The sequence below is a fragment of the Nannospalax galili genome, unplaced genomic scaffold (assembly GCF_000622305.1).
Source record: "Nannospalax galili isolate Female #2095 unplaced genomic scaffold, S.galili_v1.0 scaffold802, whole genome shotgun sequence".
Lineage (NCBI taxonomy): Eukaryota > Metazoa > Chordata > Mammalia > Rodentia > Spalacidae > Nannospalax > Nannospalax galili.
This window is the reverse complement of record NW_008348399.1, coordinates 8,194-27,327: the sequence shown is the minus strand read 5'-3', so window position 1 is coordinate 27,327 and position 19,134 is coordinate 8,194. Positions and strand designations below refer to the sequence as shown.

Below are 19,134 nucleotides of genomic sequence, written 5' to 3'. Positions count from 1 at the left end.
TGAAGTGAATCACTGGGGGTAATATTGCTTTTGTTTAGTAGGAAAAAAATGATGGGTTTTAAATGCAGTTGTAATCTTCTAAGTGATTATTTTTTTTAAGTTTAGCAATTTTATCCTCTATGAAAAGCCGTAAATGGTTTAAAAACCTGTGCTAGGAATTAAAACATATTGCTGGTTAATGCCAATGGTGTCTTAGACTTAAAAGTACAGCTATTTAGGGGAAAATCTATTTTGACCTTGAAAAAGTTTTACAACATGCCACACAGCTCCCCAGCCCCCAGTTTGGACTCACGTCCTGGAAGGTAGTTCAGGTACCAGCTGAAATTCAACCACAGTGTCCGGAGGGCAATCCCACCAGGATGAGGGGAAGATGCTTGTAGTCTTTCCTCCTTCAAGACCCAGAAAGGGCAACTGATCTGTGCGTGATCTGGGATGGTGTGACTTCTGGGTTGTGATTCAGAAAGTCAAGGAACCTGGTTGAAGGGTTTGTGGAAGCTGAGGAAACTTGCTCATCTACTGATACATCAGCCACAGACTTCACCAGGCCTCTGTCGTGGTTCTGGCTGGGAGGTTCTCGTGGGGATCAGAGACTTGGGCTTCTGGCTGTGCTAAGGGCATAATGCACTTCCTTTGACCCTGGTGTCTTCACGACCTCTGTTCTAGACTCCACGGACCTCATCCTGGCATTTGTGAGCAAGTTGCATTGGAGGGAGACATGGAGTGCTCCCTTCCAGTTCCTCTGGCTTTGCCGTTGAACTTGTGTACTTTTATGTGAAGTCCTAAGGGCAATGGGGCATAGCAGGGCAGTGTGGAAAACTGTGTGGGTCAGGCAGACAGTGGAGATTCTCACTGCGCAGGGGGAACTCAGGGATGCCGGGCAGTGTGGACAGCTGTGTGGGTGAGATAGACAGTGGAGATTCTCACTGCACAGAGGTCCTCAGGGATGAGCTGACCCTGCAGGACCTGAACTATCTCTCTCTAAATGAACTGGAGTCCTCAGCGCAAAGTGCACTCAAACCTTTGTCTTCTGTCAAGTACCAGAACAAGAGTGTAGGTCCAAGATTGCATGAAGATTGGGCGCCAGTCTCATTCAGAGACGCCTGTCCCCTCTGGACACGGCAAGAACGGAAGCCAGAATTAGACTCAACCAGGCCTTGGCGCTGCTGAAATACAGTTTGATTAAATTAACACCAGCAGCTTGTGCTGCACGTGCTTATTGGAACATGCTTATCTTATGAAATGCTGACTCCTTTGATGGAACAGGTTTCTTTTTGGTGCCCTATGAATACAGCTCTTGAATATTTTTCCTTTTCATGATGAAAAGTTTTTCACAAAGATATCAGTGTTAAAAATACTTAGTTATTCTGACATTTTAGTCTGGATTCCAAGATTATACATTTCTACTTTTGTGTGTGATTGCCTTAAATGAAGGGAACCAAGTTATAACCTTAGGACTATAAATAGTGTTCCTGTTTATCTAAGAACGGACTGTTCTTGAGGTGTTTATTGTCAATGGGGGGGAGAGAGAGAGAGAGAGAGAGACAGAGACAGAGACAGAGAGAGACAGAAGAGAGTCATATCTTACCTGGAAAGCACTTCAGCATGTCTGAGACGCAAACACAAGAGAGAGCAGGATTTGTATGGAACAGAACAGTTGCCTAGTTGTGTAAATATTGAAACTGAGGTGCTTTATGCTAAGTGTGGAAGTGGCAAATTTTGTTATCTAAGAAAACCCTGGATCCTACACATGACAGAAATAAACCGAGGTACCACTGATAATTAGCTCGTTACTCTAACTTAAAGTTACTTAAAGCCTTTTTGGCTGAATAAGGAGACGCGTGGCCACCATTGTTTCTGTTGGAGGGAGGGAGGAAGCAACAACAGAGCTCTCTAGTAGTGGAAATGCTGCTGAAATTTCCTGATCCCCAGTGTCAATCTTTACATCTCTGCAGCGGTGGGTCTGGCTGCGTGCCAGGAACCGGCTCTCCCAAGCAACGGCATCAAGATCGGAGATCGATACATGGTGAACGATGTGCTCTCCTTCCAGTGTGAGCCTGGGTACACCTTGCAGGTGGGTCTTTCTCCTGAGACTTTGTGATGGAGTTCAGCCTGGTCGTCTTTGGTGAGCGTTCTCCAAGCTCACGCTCTAGGTTTGTGCCCATGGAGAGCTGCCCTTGCTGCCTTCCCTCTGGGAGTCAGAGCTATGGGACCACACACATTGGAGTGACCCCATCAGAGTCGGCTTTGAAATGCTGAAACACCTCAGCAGACCTGATAATTTTATTTTTCCCATGATTTTATTTCAAAACGTGTGTTGTTCCAGTAGCTATGCAAAGACCATCAGAGGAAACAAGGTAATATCAAAGTCTGAAAACCCAACCTCGCTCTCAGGGATGGATCTGCTGCTGAGGCATGTGCTTTTCCTGCTCTTCAGCCTGATCCCATGAGTCCCTTATATAAAAAAAACCACCATTAGATACTTATGTTGTCCCTAGAACTCAATGATTTCAATAATGTGCGAGAAATGCTTAGGAGTTTTGTTATAAACTTTTAATAAATTATATAAACTGTTCATAAACGGTCTATAAACTGATGTACAGGAAGATCAACCTTTTTCTGCTGTTTTTGGTCTTAATTGTGTTTTTCAAAGTCTAGGACACGGAGCTAAACATGCCCATGTTTCTACCCTGCACTTGACATATGCTTCACTGTCATGTTCTACATAGTTAGTATAGAATTGAAGCCCTTAACTGTGTTCTGCACTGGACTTTACTAAACAGCTGGAATAAGAATCAAAGAAGGAAATGACATCTCTGCAGATCTTTGTTCTCTCTACGTCTGTTGAGTAAACATAATTGCATCAAGTATCAGCCAGCAGCACCTAGCGACTGCTGTGAGACATCAGAATTAACATCCACTCCCAGAAACCACATGGCACGTGCTATGAATAGCTTCATGGTCGGAGGACATGTCTATCTATAAGATACCCAGCGTGCCTCATACATGGAAAATATAGATGCTGGTGTTATAAACAAGTGTTATTTTATATGTGAACAGTGACTTTTGCGAAAGGGCTACCTTTCACAGGCCATAGGGCTTTCTGAATACGACACTCAGCTCCATGACTCCGCCCACAGCGGGTGGTGGACGTGAAGCTTCCAGGAGGATTCTGTAGTTCTGTGACAGAAACACGTGCTTAACTGGGTGCACCAAGACTACGTGGTCCAATTCTGAGACAAGGCATTCTGCTTGTACTTGTTAGAGAATAGAGAACTACAAGTCCTGTCACGTAGGTTTCATATGCAGAGGCACCGCGTGCACTTCGACATGTCTTCCGACGCTCTTTTCCCCTCTGGCTTGCATTATGACTGGCTGGTGCTGTGTAAACACAGTCTCGTTTTCTCCCACGGAAACTACACTTTACCACTCGCTCCTGGCTTCTTCTTTCCACTTGCGGGAGATGCGATCTGCAACTTCAGTTCCCATTCTTTTCTAAGTAATAGCTTAAGGCCTTGAGAGGATAAAGTCCCTCTTCCATACAGGGATTTCTTATCGCACATTGATTGATAAGCTCCTTAGACACACTAGCCTAAACTCACACAAACCTGGCTGCTTATTAGTGTGCTCATCAGATAGAAGCTAAGCTGTGTCTTTACCACCAATAGTGGTAAGCCTGGAGTTTTGAGGTGTTCTCATCCACAAGAACAGAAAGGGATTTGGGCTTCTTTTAAATCGCCAACATGATTTTACTAACACTGTAATGTATTTGGAGTGACACCACACGTAGACTGCAAGTTTCCATGCACAGCACTGTTCCTCTCCATTCTCACAGAGACCTCTGTAACGTAAGGGCCTAGTGAGCTTGATGGGCAAGATGCCCTGATGTCACAGGCTACAAGTCACTCCTGAATATCAAAATGATCTCTGATTCACACCATACATAGACTTGTTTTAATGTTCGTTTAAATGATAGAAACTAAAACATTCTCTTTGGATGAAATCTTGAAATTAAAATCACTGGCCTCCAGTCTTGTTCTTGATTTATTATTGCACAAATTTCTATCAAAATCACTCATCCAAACTATAGCAAAGTCAGTAGCAGAATAGGCTTGAGATCAGTAATAAATGACCATTTTATTGGTAGTCTTCAATAAATATCTTTAAAGGCTTTTCCAACTTATGCTTGTCCGTATTTCAGGAAGAGATTCATTAGATAAGTTTAACGGACCACAGGGTGAGTAAACACATGAATTCAGCAGCACACAGCCCAGAGTGTCTTCTTCAAAAACAAATACTTTCAGCTAGTTGTGCCTTTAATCCTGGCACTTGGGGAGGCTGAGGCAGGGGGACTGTGAGTTTGAGGCCAGTTTGGTCAGCATAACCAAGACCTTGTTTCAAAAACCAAAAGTACAGATAAATAAATAAACAAATAAATAGTAGCAAATTTCTTTCTTTAGAACTACTTTTTAAAATGTCAGGGAATATGAGAAAGTTAGTTTGGGGCAGAACTGACCTAGGGAGCCAACTGCTTGACCTGTGGTAACTGTTGATATAAATTCATGTTTTAAGGGTTCCCAGTATGTTCACATTTAAAGGTTATTGTTTGAAACATCTCAGTGCCATGTGTAGGTGGCAGAGATTAGCAGATTCCACAGAGATGCCCATTGAGTCACGGGAAAGACAACCTAACAGAACTCACCAAGAGGGTCCCTTCCGAGCCCTCTCTTCAACTGCAAGAAAGAGTTTAGTGAAGGTCTCTGCACTGAACCCGCTGCTGTTGGATCTGTAGAAAAGGGGGTTAGATCATTTAAAGTGGGTGGTGCAGCGCTAGCCTGTTTAGAGGATGAGGACGCTAATTTCACTGCAGACCAGCAGCAGCTCGCAGGCTGTGTGTGACTGCAGACTGAACACCAAGCATCCTTTTCTGTAAAGAAGGAAGACTAAGCCTAGACTTGACCTGGTGACCTTGTGGAAAGTTAGCAGAAAATGGGCCGACAGCAGGTACACTGTCACCCCACACCAAGCATCACCTAGTCAGTCTCAACCTCTCAGGACACACACTGATTTGAAGGTGGAATTAGAAAACTTTGACCAATTCAGTTAATCTCCTTTATTTGTTGAAAAGGTCAATAGAGATGTTTCCTTTTTGGTTTTAGTGAAAAGGATCATTCCTGTGTTGATTACTTGATAATTCCAAATGTGATTCATTAATAATTGTTTTCACAGATAGATTTGCAATTTGTGATTACTTTTACATTTTCCAAAGGGACAAAGGGGAAGATGTTCTCTCACATCTCATGCCTGTGAGTTTTAAGGGTTTTCTTTTCACAGGGCCGTTCACACATTTCCTGTATGCCGGGAACTGTCCGTCGCTGGAACTACCCTTCCCCCCTCTGCATCGGTAGGTACAGGAGGCACAGCCTGGCTGAGGGACCCTGTCCAGCCTGAATGCTTCAAACCCTAGTATTATGGACAGATCAGGCACTCTCAAGTTTTGGGGGGCTGTGACCTTCAGTTTTAGCTCCAGGCTGTACGGTTCCCAGCCTCCTCTCCTTGTGCTCTAGCTAGCCTGTTTTCCATGAGGTGCTGTTTAAATTACCCTCCCACCACCCAGAGGACTCTGAGAACACCCACGTTCCCTGTGTCACCCTGTTTACCACAGGCTATCTGAGGGCCTATCTCACTGTGCAGATACTCCCTAACTCCCTCCTCAGTCTACAGGGGCCATCCTGGGCTCAGCTTCCATCATACTCAGAGCTAGACCCCCACATCATACCCAGGCAGCCAGTATTGTCCAGCGCAGCCTCAGGAGAAAGGGTCAGTCTGTGTCACAAAGCCAGTGACCTTGGAGGTCAGGGTTGCCTCCTGGACTGTTTGCCTTGTTCAGGATCAGGATTGCTTTTGCAGAGGACGAGATAACACCGTGTGCCGATCCCCAAGGTCAACAGGTGATGGCTGTTAGGTGTCCCACTGACAGCCCGACTTCCCGCTCCCCAGACAACTTTAAGATAGGCGATGATTTTGAGGGATACAGTGTAACAGGCTTGAATGGAAGTGTATGCAGAGGAAAGTTTACGTATCCAACCTTGGCAGGCCGCACAGAGGCCTCCCTCAGGAATAATCCCCATTTGTATTCACTTTCAAGGGAACATTTTTCAACAGAGACCAGTATTTTTTTGTGAAACATAAGCAAAAGTTGCTGTGTTAACATACCTGCCTCATACAAAGAGCTGCTTGTAGGTTTATACCCCTGCCTTGGTCTAGAAAAAGAACTGGATGAGTGTCTAGGGGGCTGCAATTTACTTACACAGAACACCCATCTTCCCACTTGTTTTCATAGAAACTACCGTCCCTTATGAATAGTGCTTTGAACACTGAGGTAAATCCAACTCCCAGCAGGCATTCAAACAAGGGACCATTATGGCTGCTCTGTGTTTTTGAGAAGTGTTATATCTGAATACTTCCGTTAGCAAGAGGAATTTAACACAATGTGTTCTGTATGTTAGCAAATGCTGCCCTTAGATCAACTTCTGCGCTTCTTGGCAAGGTACACAGGGCGGTTCCTCGCTGCAAAGCTCAAGCAAAACTCGGTATAAGCCTTGAAGGCTGATGTCAGAAATGCGGGCGTTTTGTGGCTCTTAGCTCTAGACTTATCTGAGCTGAAGAAGTCGGGAAAGGGCATCTATACAGAGATAGTATTTTACTTATTAGTTCCTGGAAGCCTTATGTCCTAATTCTTTATAATCACAGTTCTAATGGCGTCAATGTACATCAGCCTCTCTCCAGAGCCCACTGAGTGCCAGGCTCAGTTCTCAGACCCTGACTGTCTCTGAGTGTTTGATGATCACATCAAGCCCCAGAGTGGCCAGGCAGCTTACCTCAGCCTTGGCAGAGTTGGAGTTCACACGGGGCAGGTGGAATGGGAGATGACTTGCACCATGGGGTTTTCAGCAGGATGTGGCCTGTAACATGAAATAAAAGTGCAGAGGACAATGTTTGTACCAAAACATGAGGAATTTGCACAAGATGGTTATATAAATCCAGAAAAATGCAAGGTTTCTGCTGTTCCATGAGGAGACAAACTTGTCCCTTTGAAGCACATGTTTCCTGTTAGCTCTCCAGAGAGAAGCGGAAGTGACATGGGCAAGGTGTGACCAGGAGGTGGACAGGGTTAAAGGGAGATGGGGAAAGTCCAAGAAACTGAAGCCCAACAGCTATAGGGTAGCTTGGAGAAGCCGCTGCTGCCCAACCGCTAAGAAACAGGGCAAGACAGCAAGGGACTCACTGTGTCACAAAGCAGGGTAGACTGACACATCTTCAAGGAGTTCTGTTTGGAGACTCACTTACTGGCCCTTAGTTTTTCAGATGTAGCAAGGTGTGACCAGGAGGTGGACAGGGTTAAAGGGAGATGGGGAAAGTCCAAGAAACTGAAGCCCAACAGCTGTAGGGTGGCTTGGAGAAGCCGCTGCTGCCCAACCGCTAAGAAACAGGGCAAGACAGCAAGGGACTCCCTCTGTGTCACAAAGCAGGGTAGACTGACACATCTTCAAGGAGTTCTGTGTGGAGACTCACTTACTGGCCCTTAGTTTTTCAGATGTACCCCCAAGGCTGCCCACTAGAAACTCATTTTCTGCTTGATGGAGGCATGTCCAGTCCCTAGACCCACATGTGCCCTCATCATACTCTCCTGCTGAGCTCAGGAAGGAGACAATACTGCGAATGGCAGCTGTCACCCAACCTTGGCACGACCTTGTGCTCCTGATGGCCCTGCCTGTCTCCGCAGGGTCCGGCGATCTGCACGGATGCTTGTACGGCATGACATTGGAAACTTTATTTTGTTGTTTTTTATTTTGTTTTGTTTTGGAGACAGAGTCTCCCTGCAGCCCCAGATGGCCTAGAAATCACCATGTGGAGCAGGCTGGCCTTGCTCTCACAGTCATCCTCCTGCCTCCATCCCCCCAAGCACTGGGTTTAAAGGTCGCACCACCTTGCCCCATGCTGGGAATTTTCTTTTATAATCGTGCTTAAAATCTGAATGGTGTCACCGGAAGTGCCACCTTTGCTGCAGACCCTTCTCCTTCTGGTCGCCCTTCTCATTTTGCACATCCTCCCGGTCGCTGAACATGCACACGCACCCTCTTTGCGGTTAGGGTTTCTATTAGGGAGGAGTGCTTTGGTGACTCCTGAGACTGGCCTATCCTCAGTCCAGCGCAGGCCCAGGAACCTCTCCCAAGCCAGAGCCTAGGCCTCACACAGCATCCACACCAAGCTGCTCCCTGACAGGATGCTCTGTAATTCAACCCTGTGGATCTCATCCAAGGCGACAACTGGAACTGTAGCTCACAGCATGAGAAGACACTTTTAATTTTTTAACACTTAGTTCATTGTGTTTATTAATTTGTTACATTTTAAAATATTTTATTTTTGTGAATTTCATTTTGATAATATTTAGACCCCTCCCATATTTGTCTCCCTTTCTAACCATCAGAGTTTCCAAATTTCTGTACTCTAACACACGTGCACACACATGCACATACACAAAGGCTTATAGAATCAGGTTCTGTCCCCAAATCCCCTCAGTGTGGGTTCATCCACTGGAACCAGGTCAATCTACTAAGAGTTTCGACTGGAAGACTCTTCCCCTCCCAGCTGTCATTGGTACCCAGTAGGTCCTCAGATAGGATTGGGTTTCTTACCCACTTCCCCAAGACTGTGTTGGGATTTTGTCTGGCTTGAGCTTATGAGGGACCTATCCATGTGAGCATTGCTGAGAGGTCCCATGAGTAACTGCCCAGCGGTCTGGAAAACTCTGTTTCCTGTGGTCATCCACCTCCCCTTCCTCAGGCTCTTAAGTCTTTCCATCCCTCTTCCACATGGTCCCTGAGCCTCGGGAGGCAGAAGTTTGCTATAGATGTCCTATTCAGGTCAACAGCTTCAAAAGAGGGAGTCCATTTCTGGCACTGAGCTTTTACTTTGCTAACCTATGGTGCCGAGTAGGTTCAGTGTCGCCCTGTTCTAAGGTAACTCCTTTAGTCTCTTTTTGATAATGCATGTGTATATACTTTAAATGGTTTCTATAGTGGCAGGTTTCCATACAGCTCTTTAAAAGCCTTTAGTGTTACTCATCCCTCCCCACACTCCTTCTGCCCTGGCCTCCCCTTCCCCACCCCACCTAACCCTAACCCTAATGATCCCCTTCACTCCTTCATAGCTGTGCATCCTACCACCCCTCCCAGGGAGCTTCTGCCCCACCCACCCATGGCTGCTTATTAGTGTCTTGATCACTCTGGATTTTAAATATCTAAGACTTCAAAGCTAGCATCCACCTATTGGGGGGGTTAAATTTCATTTCAAAAGCTTGGATAGCTTCAATATCCAGGTCGTGGCAAAATCAGGACACATGTAAAATACCTTCCAATATATTAGATTCCCCAAAAGTACAGTAAAATTAACACTTCCATCACAGGGAATGTAAGACACCAATAATGTAAAATTAAAAGGTGACACTGGTTTCCTAAGATACAGTTTTACTCTTTACAATCAGGGTCCACAGGTCTAGGCTGCAGAGTGGCCGCAGGAAACAGACCCTCCAATCTGGTACTGGGTAACCTGGTAATAAAATCGGCCCCCTAATGCCACTCTCGCCTGAGACACCACACGCTGCCTAAAACAACTAGAGCTCTGGAAATAGTAAATGGGAGAGTGATTTCCAGGGGGGGAATTTTAAGTAAGATGCACATGGCACAGGCCATAGAAAGTTTGCTAGGTTAAATTTGATACATAATTGTGTTCATTCTGTATCCCAACAAAGCGTGTGCGGTCGTCAGTTGGCTGTTCCTGCTGCTGTCTCAGTATGGCTTGTAGTTATTCTGATGGCCATCGCGTAGCTGGCTCTTCTGGTAATTTGTACTACCCTGACTGTAGTTGCAGCAGGGGCTGTAGCCATAATAGCCATAGGGCGAGTAGTCGTAGCCCCTATAGCCGGCCCGTAGCCCTGCTGGTAGCCATAGCCCTGCTGGTAGCCGTAGCCCTGCTGGTAGCCGTAGCCCTGCTGGTAGCCGTAGCCCTGCTGGTAGCCGTAGCCCTGGTTCCAACTCTGATTCTGACCTCCACGTCTACCACTGCTTCAGTTCCCTTAGGTTGTGATCTCTGGGTCTGACTTACCTCACTCAGAAAGATTGTTTCAGTTCTGTATATTCACTGAGTTTCATAATTTTCATAATATTGTTTTTTAAAAAAGCAGAATAATATTTGTGTATATGCTCCACACCTATATATGTTTATGTGTATGAGTGTTTTATTTGCATGTATGTATGTTCACCCATGTGTGCAGTGCCCACAGAGGCCAAAAGAGGGCATTACATCCCCTGGAATTGGAGTTCCAGATGGTTGGTAGTCATAGATGGATGCTGGCAACCAAACCCTGGTCTTCTGTAAGAGCAGCCAATGTTCTTAACTGCTGAGTCCTCTCCCCAGTGCACATGTGCGCTCTCTCTCTCTCTCTCTCTCTCTCTCTCTCTCTCTCTCTTTGTTTTGTTCTTTAGCACTTTAGCATACAGAATGTTTAATGCCCAGGTCGTGACTCCCCAGTGTGGCCTCCACTCAGCAGACCTGGCTTTCTCACATTTCTTCACGTGAAATTTGCCCTTGATAAAGTTGTCCTACCTTGAAAAAGGCCCTACTATGCCTCCTCCAGGCTCTCTAGCAGATGCTTTCAAAATTTTCCCAAAGATTGTCATAAAAATAAGAAAATAATTTCACGTAAATGCTTGATAAATGAAATCCTTTGCATTATTAGTTGAAAATTGATGAAATCGCCATTTTAGCGGGTCACAAGTGGTCCCCACTGCAGGTTGTTATAAAACCAGCCATACTTCTTCGTGGGGGTCAGAGGAAACCAGCACCCTGTAGCACAGCATTACAGCATGTGCCGAGAAACAGGGACTTATTACCTTCATGACATGGAATTTCCTGGGAAAGGGGTAGCAGAGAGCTGTGTTTCTCACTGTAAGGCACCCTGAGGGTCAGGGCTGTGGAGGGCACTTGGGCCTCGGAACCAGGCAGAGCTGAGCATCCTGGAGGGTTTTTTTCCAGTCGTGAAGCTGCAGGCCCCTTACTATTATCTGCCTTGGATTCTGCATCTGTCAGGTTGGGGTTCTCTGAATCCAGCCTTTGGGGTCAGCTGCTGTGGGAGTTCAGGGAGGGGACCCCTTTGTGTCTGTACTGTAGGAGTGCACAGTGAACAATCAGTGGATAGGATCCAGCACCATCCTTCCACAAACTGCTGCAGGCAAACTGAAGGCAACTTGATACCTGTGTGAAAGGCACTGATTGAGAGAAATCTTTGCTCTCAAACTTCCTGCAGTGAGACAGGAAGCTAAGGCCCCCGGGGAGCCCACACCCATACCTTGGTTGGCAGGCTACCCCTAGGGACAGACCCTGGGTCTGTAGGCTTGCTCTTCCCCAGTGTGGTCCAGTAGAGTGTTAGACTAGGTGTTCATGCTGATCAGGAACTTCTGTTTAACAGCCACCTGCGGAGGGACGCTGACCAGCCTTGGAGGAGTGATCCTGAGCCCAGGGTTCCCAGGCTCATACCCCAACAACCTGGACTGCACCTGGAAGATCTCATTGCCCGTTGGCTATGGTGAGTGAGACAGGACTTGTTCTGCAGAGTCCACCTTCCCAACGCCACCTCACATAGTCTCACTGGGCAACTGATGTGTGGTATTCTGTTGACTTAACAGTGCCTTCGATTGAAAGCAGGTTTCAGATTTCAGTAAAGTTTCGGCATAATAACTTTGAGAACAGAAAGTTATTAAAAAAGAATCAATTGATCCATGCAAATCTCTTCAAGGCAAATTTAATGCCTACCATGTGCAAAACTTGGCATCTCTAATTCATTATCAATCTCTGTTCAGAACTCTGCCTCTTTGAACCTGGTTCTGGAATTTAGTATTGGTGGCTGTTTCTTTCACATATTTTTTAAGGCTTCCTTGAGGTTGTAACACATACTAAATTTACTATAAGACATAAATTTGAAAAGAAACTATTTTATTAACTTTTTTATTATATATTGCCTTGATTTTTGGTTTATGAAATTTTAAAGCATATTTTGCTATTAACTTTGAGGTTGTCTACATTAGACAACCTCAGAGTACTAAGCACTTGGTGTATGGGTAAGGAAAGAACAGAAACAAGTATGAATCATTGTCCCAGAACATCATGGAGTTTACGTTTTCTAAGCTTGTCCTTGAAGATTGATGTCCAGAATGGAGACAGCTCTAGAGAAAGCTGTAGAAAGGACAGAGGTGACTGCATTGCTCATCAGAGAATAGCTGGAGGTCCATGTGGTGGGCATGAAGACCTTACCTGGCTAGCCAGGCACAGAAAATGCTGTCAGCTAACAAGCAAGTGGAGGCCCTGGCAGGGCAGCCCACAGGGATCAACAAATGCCTCCAACCAGGACTAACTCAGGAGCTACTCAGAAGGCAAAGGAGGCTAGAGGACGAGGCCAGGACAAGGGTCTGTATGGCTTTTCCCTGGAAGACATGAACATCTACACCCTAGATAGGACATAAATGACAGCCCAAAGAGACAGTTCTGCCCAAGTCTAGCTTAGTCAGCCAGTGAATTCATTAAGGTTAGAGGAGTGTGGCTGAAGGATAATTTTCAGGAGCATAAATGTCTCACCGGCAGCTGCTTCACCAAGAAACGTACCCCAGCGGGGCGGTAAGTCCTGAAGGCCACCTGCACAACCTACAGACAGCTCAGCCAGTCAGAGAGCTTCCTGTTCTCAGCAACTATTAATACTTAGAGATAATCGTGTGGAGCCTCCCTGCAAACCTTGTAAGAAGCAGGATTTTCCTGAGACTCACGCCTCACTTGCGTGTCTTAACCGTCCCTCCTCCCTTTATGAAGGGATGTTTCAATTCAGAGAGAATAGCTACACAGCACTCCACCCCGTCCTCCAAATATTGTATTATTTTGTCCCTGTTCCACACAATCCTCTAAGTCAAGAGTGGAGGGTGGGGCTGATCTGGTTATTTTCCTCCATTTTGGCAAGAGTATTAGGCTGCTATGTCACAGCAACTATCACAGAATCTCAGAAGTGTGACTGGGCATGAGTCTTTAACATCCCTTACCATTATAAAAAAGTTTCCTACCCTGAGTAATTGAGGCTGACAGCTGCAGTAATCTATGTATACAAACACAAATGATTAGAAAGCAATTTGACAAACAAATCACGTTTGACTAAAGCAATAGGAGGTTCAAGCCCTCCCCTGCCACTGGCCTTTGTCCTGGCCTGTGGTACCAGATGGAGGGTCCCACCTAGAGGAGCAGACCTTGAATCCAGTCAGAAAGCAACCACATCCACAGCAGTTTTGCCAGGATTGCACCCGCAGGCCCAATTGACTGGCTGTTGCTACTGTAGCATGCGGGTCCACAGCCAACAGGACTGTTGGTAACGACCCTCCCCCGCAGCCTCTGGGGGCCACAAATGAAGTCAAAACATGTAGGGTCTGCAGGAGCACCAGCTTGCCATCAAGATCTGGTTGAAACCAGCACAGGTGACAACAGCCTCCTGGCTCTCAGGGCCTCCCCGGACAACAGCTCACAGGCAGGTGTCCCCTCCTGACATTAGAACTTTCCTTCGGTGACCTTGGCTCTTCCGGGAGCGTGCCTCCTTTAAACCGATGCCTTTCCGGCTCCTTCAGAGACTTCTGCAATCTCTGAGTGAGGCACTCAAGAGTTAGCATTGTGTAACGAACACCCTTACCTTTCTGTCTCCCGTGTCTGGTCTAGACAAGGCATCAAGGCATCATTTGTGTGTCCACTGTCTCAGGGAATGCCGCCCGCCCTGTGTTTTGTACTATTTCCTTCTTTTTCAGTCTGTTTTGCTTGGTGAAATGTAATCTACTGAGTTTCTGGGTCTATTTTCTTTAATATGTGCAAAGGTACAATTAAGAGAAATGCCATCCAGCTATTCTGTCTGTCTTTGTTGGTTTAACATGATCTTTTGTTTTTATAAACCACTATACTGCGATCTCACAAAATGCTGTCTTAAATTATAAAATGCTTAGACCATCTGGTACTATAAGGAAAGTCTAAAATATTTTTTAGAATGTTTTCTAACACACTGAGGACACACAGCAAGCAGGTCAGTTAATATTCATAAATTCCATCAACTAAAACAGAGGGCTTTCTCAGGAGTCGGGGCCAGATTACGATTTAAAGCTTTGTCAAAGTCCAAAGGCAAAAATCCTTTGCACAGTGGGTTCGTCATCGGCACTCGACTTTCAAAGCCTATCTACAACCAGATGAAAGAGTGCTGTGTAAATTTCAGAGGAGATAGTCTCTCAGATTGGCTATAATCATATAGTTTTAAAATATTCTGAGGGTTAATAAAAGGATGACCAGGATGTGTTCATTCTAATCCTTTCATTTGGGCTTTGTAATGTCAAACTGGAGGAAGTTTGCTGGAAATTAGATGACTAAGTAATCCCACTTTAAGCCAGATTAGAGTCAGCTCTGCTCCATTTGCTGATAGGCAGGAGGTGTATGATATATGGCTGATCATCCTTCTTTAAATGGAAATTTTGTTCACAATATTATAATTGACATAATTCAACTTCCTTTTCAAGTTTAATTCCACAGAAGTAAAAACACTGGCCCTATCCTGTACTGCAGAGACATTAGCTGTCTTGCATGTGACTGTCTCTGTATCTGGATGCTGTCTGGGATTTCTTTCTGGACTCAGCTATTCCATGATTTTCAAACTGCTCCGGATAAATACAGGGGAAGTCTGAACGCATACATCTGACGTGCTTATTTTACATTGTCTCTGCTCTGTGAGTCCCACTGTCCCCAGGCTCCCTCCTTTTCCACTGGATCCAGAAATCTGGGGACAAGTACACTTGAAGGTGTCAGAGAAGGGTGTCTGTGGCTGCTTGTCCACTGGCTACTTAATTCCACATGGTAACCTTGACTGTATCCGACAACAATGGAACTCGGCAGACTTTGTGGACACACACACACACATATACAAGAACACATACATTCACAGATATGCATAGGCATATACACAAAACTATAGCTTGAACACATATATACACATATGCACATGTTTGCACATGCATGAACACATACATGCACACCACATGTGAATGAACACATGCACATGCAGCTAATCACATGTACACAGTCATACATGCATTGATACATATGAGCACACACAAAGTCACATGTCCATGCTCATACACATACAGCTGCGTGCATGTACAGACATGAACATAAACATGCATACACAGTTACACATAATCACACAGATTCTCAAGTAAATTTTACTTATTAAATTAAAAACTCATTTTTATTACACTTGTGGGTCACCTCAGCAGTGGAGAGGGAACAAATCAGATACCAATCTAACCCTAATCTCAACTCACCTTGTGATCTCCAAACTCAAGATTTATGACAGTTGGAGGCTGGTGGGCGGGGAGTTCAGAACCAAGAGGCAGAGGAGACAGAGGGAGCACCTGCTCACCGCCTCCCCACCTACCTCTCTTTTTCTTTCTTTCTGTTATTTCGCTGCCTCTGAATTGCTTTTGACCAGAAATAGTTTAGTGGAAACATTAGGATCTCATTAGTGGCTGTCCACAGAAAGTAATACTCGGCCTTTTCAAACACAGAAATGTTTCAGAAACGTTTGAACGGTGGCTTCATCGTCATTGTGCTTAGCACAGGTCAGACTGGCCAAGACTGGAGCAGCCTTAGCGCCCTTGCTGATGAGCTCTTGATCACAGGCTGAGATGCTGTGATACATGGCCAGCACTCACTCACGTTTTAGGGTTTTTTTGGTGGTGGTGGTGGATTTTTTTTTTTTTTTTTTTGAGACAAGGTCTCTCTGTAACCCCAGCTGGCCTGGAAATCACTGTGTAAGCCAGACTGGCCCGACTGCACAGAGATTCACCTGCCTCTGCTAGAATTAAAGGTGTGGGCCTCCACACCCCATTCCTCTCATTCAAATTTTGATTGACTGGACTAATTGAAGATATTTCTTTCTTCTCCTTTTTGAGCTTTTCCTCTTTCTAATGTTTTACACCTTCTTGTTCCTTTCTCCTTCCTCTTTGGGGGAAAGTTGATCAAACTGAATATGAATTGGTTTTCTGTGAGAATGTCTGCTCATGAGATGGTCAGCTTATATTCATGGTCAGCCACAGGAAGTGAGGACTTTGTTGGTCTGAGCTGGGCATAAACCTCACTGTGACCTTTCTTATGTGACAGGAGACACAGCACCTGACTGCTGAATCTCTGTAGTTCACCTACCAAATGACCATGACAGTAACCACTGCCTTCTGGGTGGTTTTGAGAACCAAGACGATAACTTGGATCCCAACATGGTAGCTGTCTTTATGCTAACTAGAAGGACCAGCAGTTAATCTGTGCTCCTTCCACACAGTATCTTCTGTAATTGATGGAAATGCCTTCTTTACAAGGCTGTAAACTCACGACTCCTCTGGACTTGCCCTTCCCCCGGCTCTTCCCCTTCTGGCCGTTCTTCACTCCCACGGTTTTCCGAAACCTCTCTTTCTCTGATGTGTTTCTGGGATGCTCGAACTCTCCTCTGCATCTGCTCTTAGAACAGCCCGTGCAAGCATTAGCTTTTGCTTTCCAACCTAGGACGTAATAGATTTGATGAAAAGTAAAAACAAAACTTCTTGACTGTCAAAACCAAGAGGAAACGGGGCGTGGCTCAGTGGCAGTGCGCGTGCCTGGCCACAGCTGGGTTTGCTCTCCAGCACACACTGGGGGAGAGGAAGGCAGTACAAAGGCAGAATTCTCCTCGAGTTAGGGTTAGACTTCCCAGCTTAGTCTTCCATTGCTCAACCTCATTGCATGGGTCTGTGTAAAAATATCAAACACATTAAAACAGTTTAGCCCCAACATCCAAACTCCCACAGGCCAGGACGCCACAGAAAAATCTCTAATCCGTCTTGATTTGGATTTCCAAGTTATCAGCCACTGCTATTCACACAGATCAATGTGGCCAGTGTTTCCGTATGTTGGTCTGAGTCGGGCTGCTCAATTTTGGATTTGGCCTTGAACTTGAGAGCCACCACAGTGTTCATCAGGCTGCATTTCTTAGGAGCACTGGTAACTTGTTTCACAGACTATAAGTAAACATGAGCCCTCGATGAATCTCCTATGCAGTAATCATCTGGGGACTATATGAGCAAGTCTTAAAAAATTATTACATTTATTTGTGTGTGTGTTTATATGTAAGTGTGCATGTGCATATGTGTGCATGCCACAGACCAAGTGTGGAGGTCAGAGGACAATTTGCTGTGGTCCAATTCTCTCCTTCCACTCTGTGGGTCCCAGAGACTGAACTCAGGATGAGTCACTTTACCAGCCCAAGAACAAGTTCTGAAGTTTGTTTTATGTTTTTTCAGTCACTACTAACTTCTCCTTTGATCAACTTATGTATGATGCTGTATGTAAAGCCACATGTAAGGGTGGTAACCGTGGTAGTGGTACACACTTACATAACCATCCCCAGCTCGGTGCCCACCCTCTTTGCGGTTCAGTTCGGACAGCACTCACATTCACAGAAAACAACTTGTGGATGTGAATTTCACAGACAAAGACCCCACAAAGTTAGACGTAGTCAAGCTCTGTCCTGGAAAATTGTACCTCTCCTCCACCACGTTCGTCTGCCTCACAGAGAAGTGGATGACAAACCTTCCCGACCAGCACTGATCTCAACACCCTCAGGAACTTTCCCTAAGCCTACATCTTTCCTCACAGGTGCGCATATCCAGTTCCTGAACTTCTCAACAGAAGCCAACCATGACTACCTAGAAATCCAGAATGGCCCTCACCACAGCAGCCCAATGATGGGCCAGTTCAGCGGCCTGGATCTGCCCGCATCCCTGCTAAGCACCACGCACGAAACACTCATCCGCTTCTACAGCGACCACTCACAGAACCGGCAGGGATTTAAACTCACCTACCAAGGTAAGCGGCAAGTCAGCCTTAAACACACGCACACCCTGCACTGCATTGAAACAGATCTCCCTGCCAGGTCCTTTTCCTGTCACATTGGTCTCTGACTTGTGATGGGACCATGACTGTCCTGGGACATAGGGCTAAGGACACAGGAGAGAGCTCGGCCCAGTGTAGACATAGCGGCTCTGTCCTCAGTCCCTGCTCTGTTCCTGTCTTCTGTGCTGTCATCACACACCGCAAATCACAGGACTTGTCTGTCACTTCAGCGGTCAGCTGACGGGGGAGAGGCGGCTGTTGCAGACACTCATTCCTCCTGTTAGCTCAGCATGGCATCTCTGTGCCTGCTCGAGCCATGTATGTCAAGTCATCCAGGTAAAGAGGGGAAACCCAGACGGAGATGTCGCCCACCCTTCCAAATGTGAACTCACTGAGAAAGTTCCTGTGTGTTCTTCCCAAACCACCCTTGACACGTGAAAACCTTTAGCATTTGCATTCCATCCAAAATCCTCTGCAGGCCTTCCTCTAAATATTGCTAAATCAAATGGCGTTGAAACTGTCAAATTTCAGGCCTGTTACTGTGTTTTCTCCTTGGCTGAATCTCATGCCTCCCCTGGTTTTACAAACAGTCCTCAGGAAAAGGGCCTTAATATTTTGCTGCTAAGAGAAGCTACTTACACGATGTTGAACTCTTCTGTGTTGTTAGCTAAATTCTCATCGAAAATATAAAATGTTGGCATGGATTTCCAGAACTGGGGCCTCTGAAAGGAGGAATCCGGACAGGAGAAACAGGGAAAGGAGGCCTGCGTCTGAGAGCCCTGAAGCCCCAGCTGTGCCGTCTCTGTGAACACAAGAATCTGCTGTTACTCCCTTCCTAGATTTTTTCCTGAAATCTTTATTTCCTGCTTGAAAGAGTTCACATACATACATACACACCACACACACACACACACACACACGCACACATACCACACACACACACACACACACACACACATACCACACACACACACACACACACCCCACACACCACACACACACACATACACACACCACACGCACACACACACACACACACACCACACGGCACACACGTATGTACACACATGAGTGCATACACACACCACACAG

General features: G+C 45.7%; 1 protein-coding gene across 1 annotated transcript in view; it reads left to right on the top strand.

Moving 5' to 3' along the window:
- Window positions 1-18,881, top strand: part of LOC103743840 (CUB and sushi domain-containing protein 1-like) — a 117,238-nt gene extending 98,357 nt beyond the window's left edge. The window contains exons 16-20 of the mRNA XM_008845336.1: window positions 1,953-2,071; window positions 5,332-5,401; window positions 11,528-11,644; window positions 17,806-18,015; window positions 18,754-18,881. Of these exons, the coding sequence (XP_008843558.1) occupies window positions 1,953-2,071; window positions 5,332-5,401; window positions 11,528-11,644; window positions 17,806-18,015; window positions 18,754-18,881 (644 nt within the window). The remainder of the gene's footprint in view (window positions 1-1,952; window positions 2,072-5,331; window positions 5,402-11,527; window positions 11,645-17,805; window positions 18,016-18,753) is intronic.
- The last annotated feature ends 253 nt before the right edge of the window (window positions 18,882-19,134 follow it).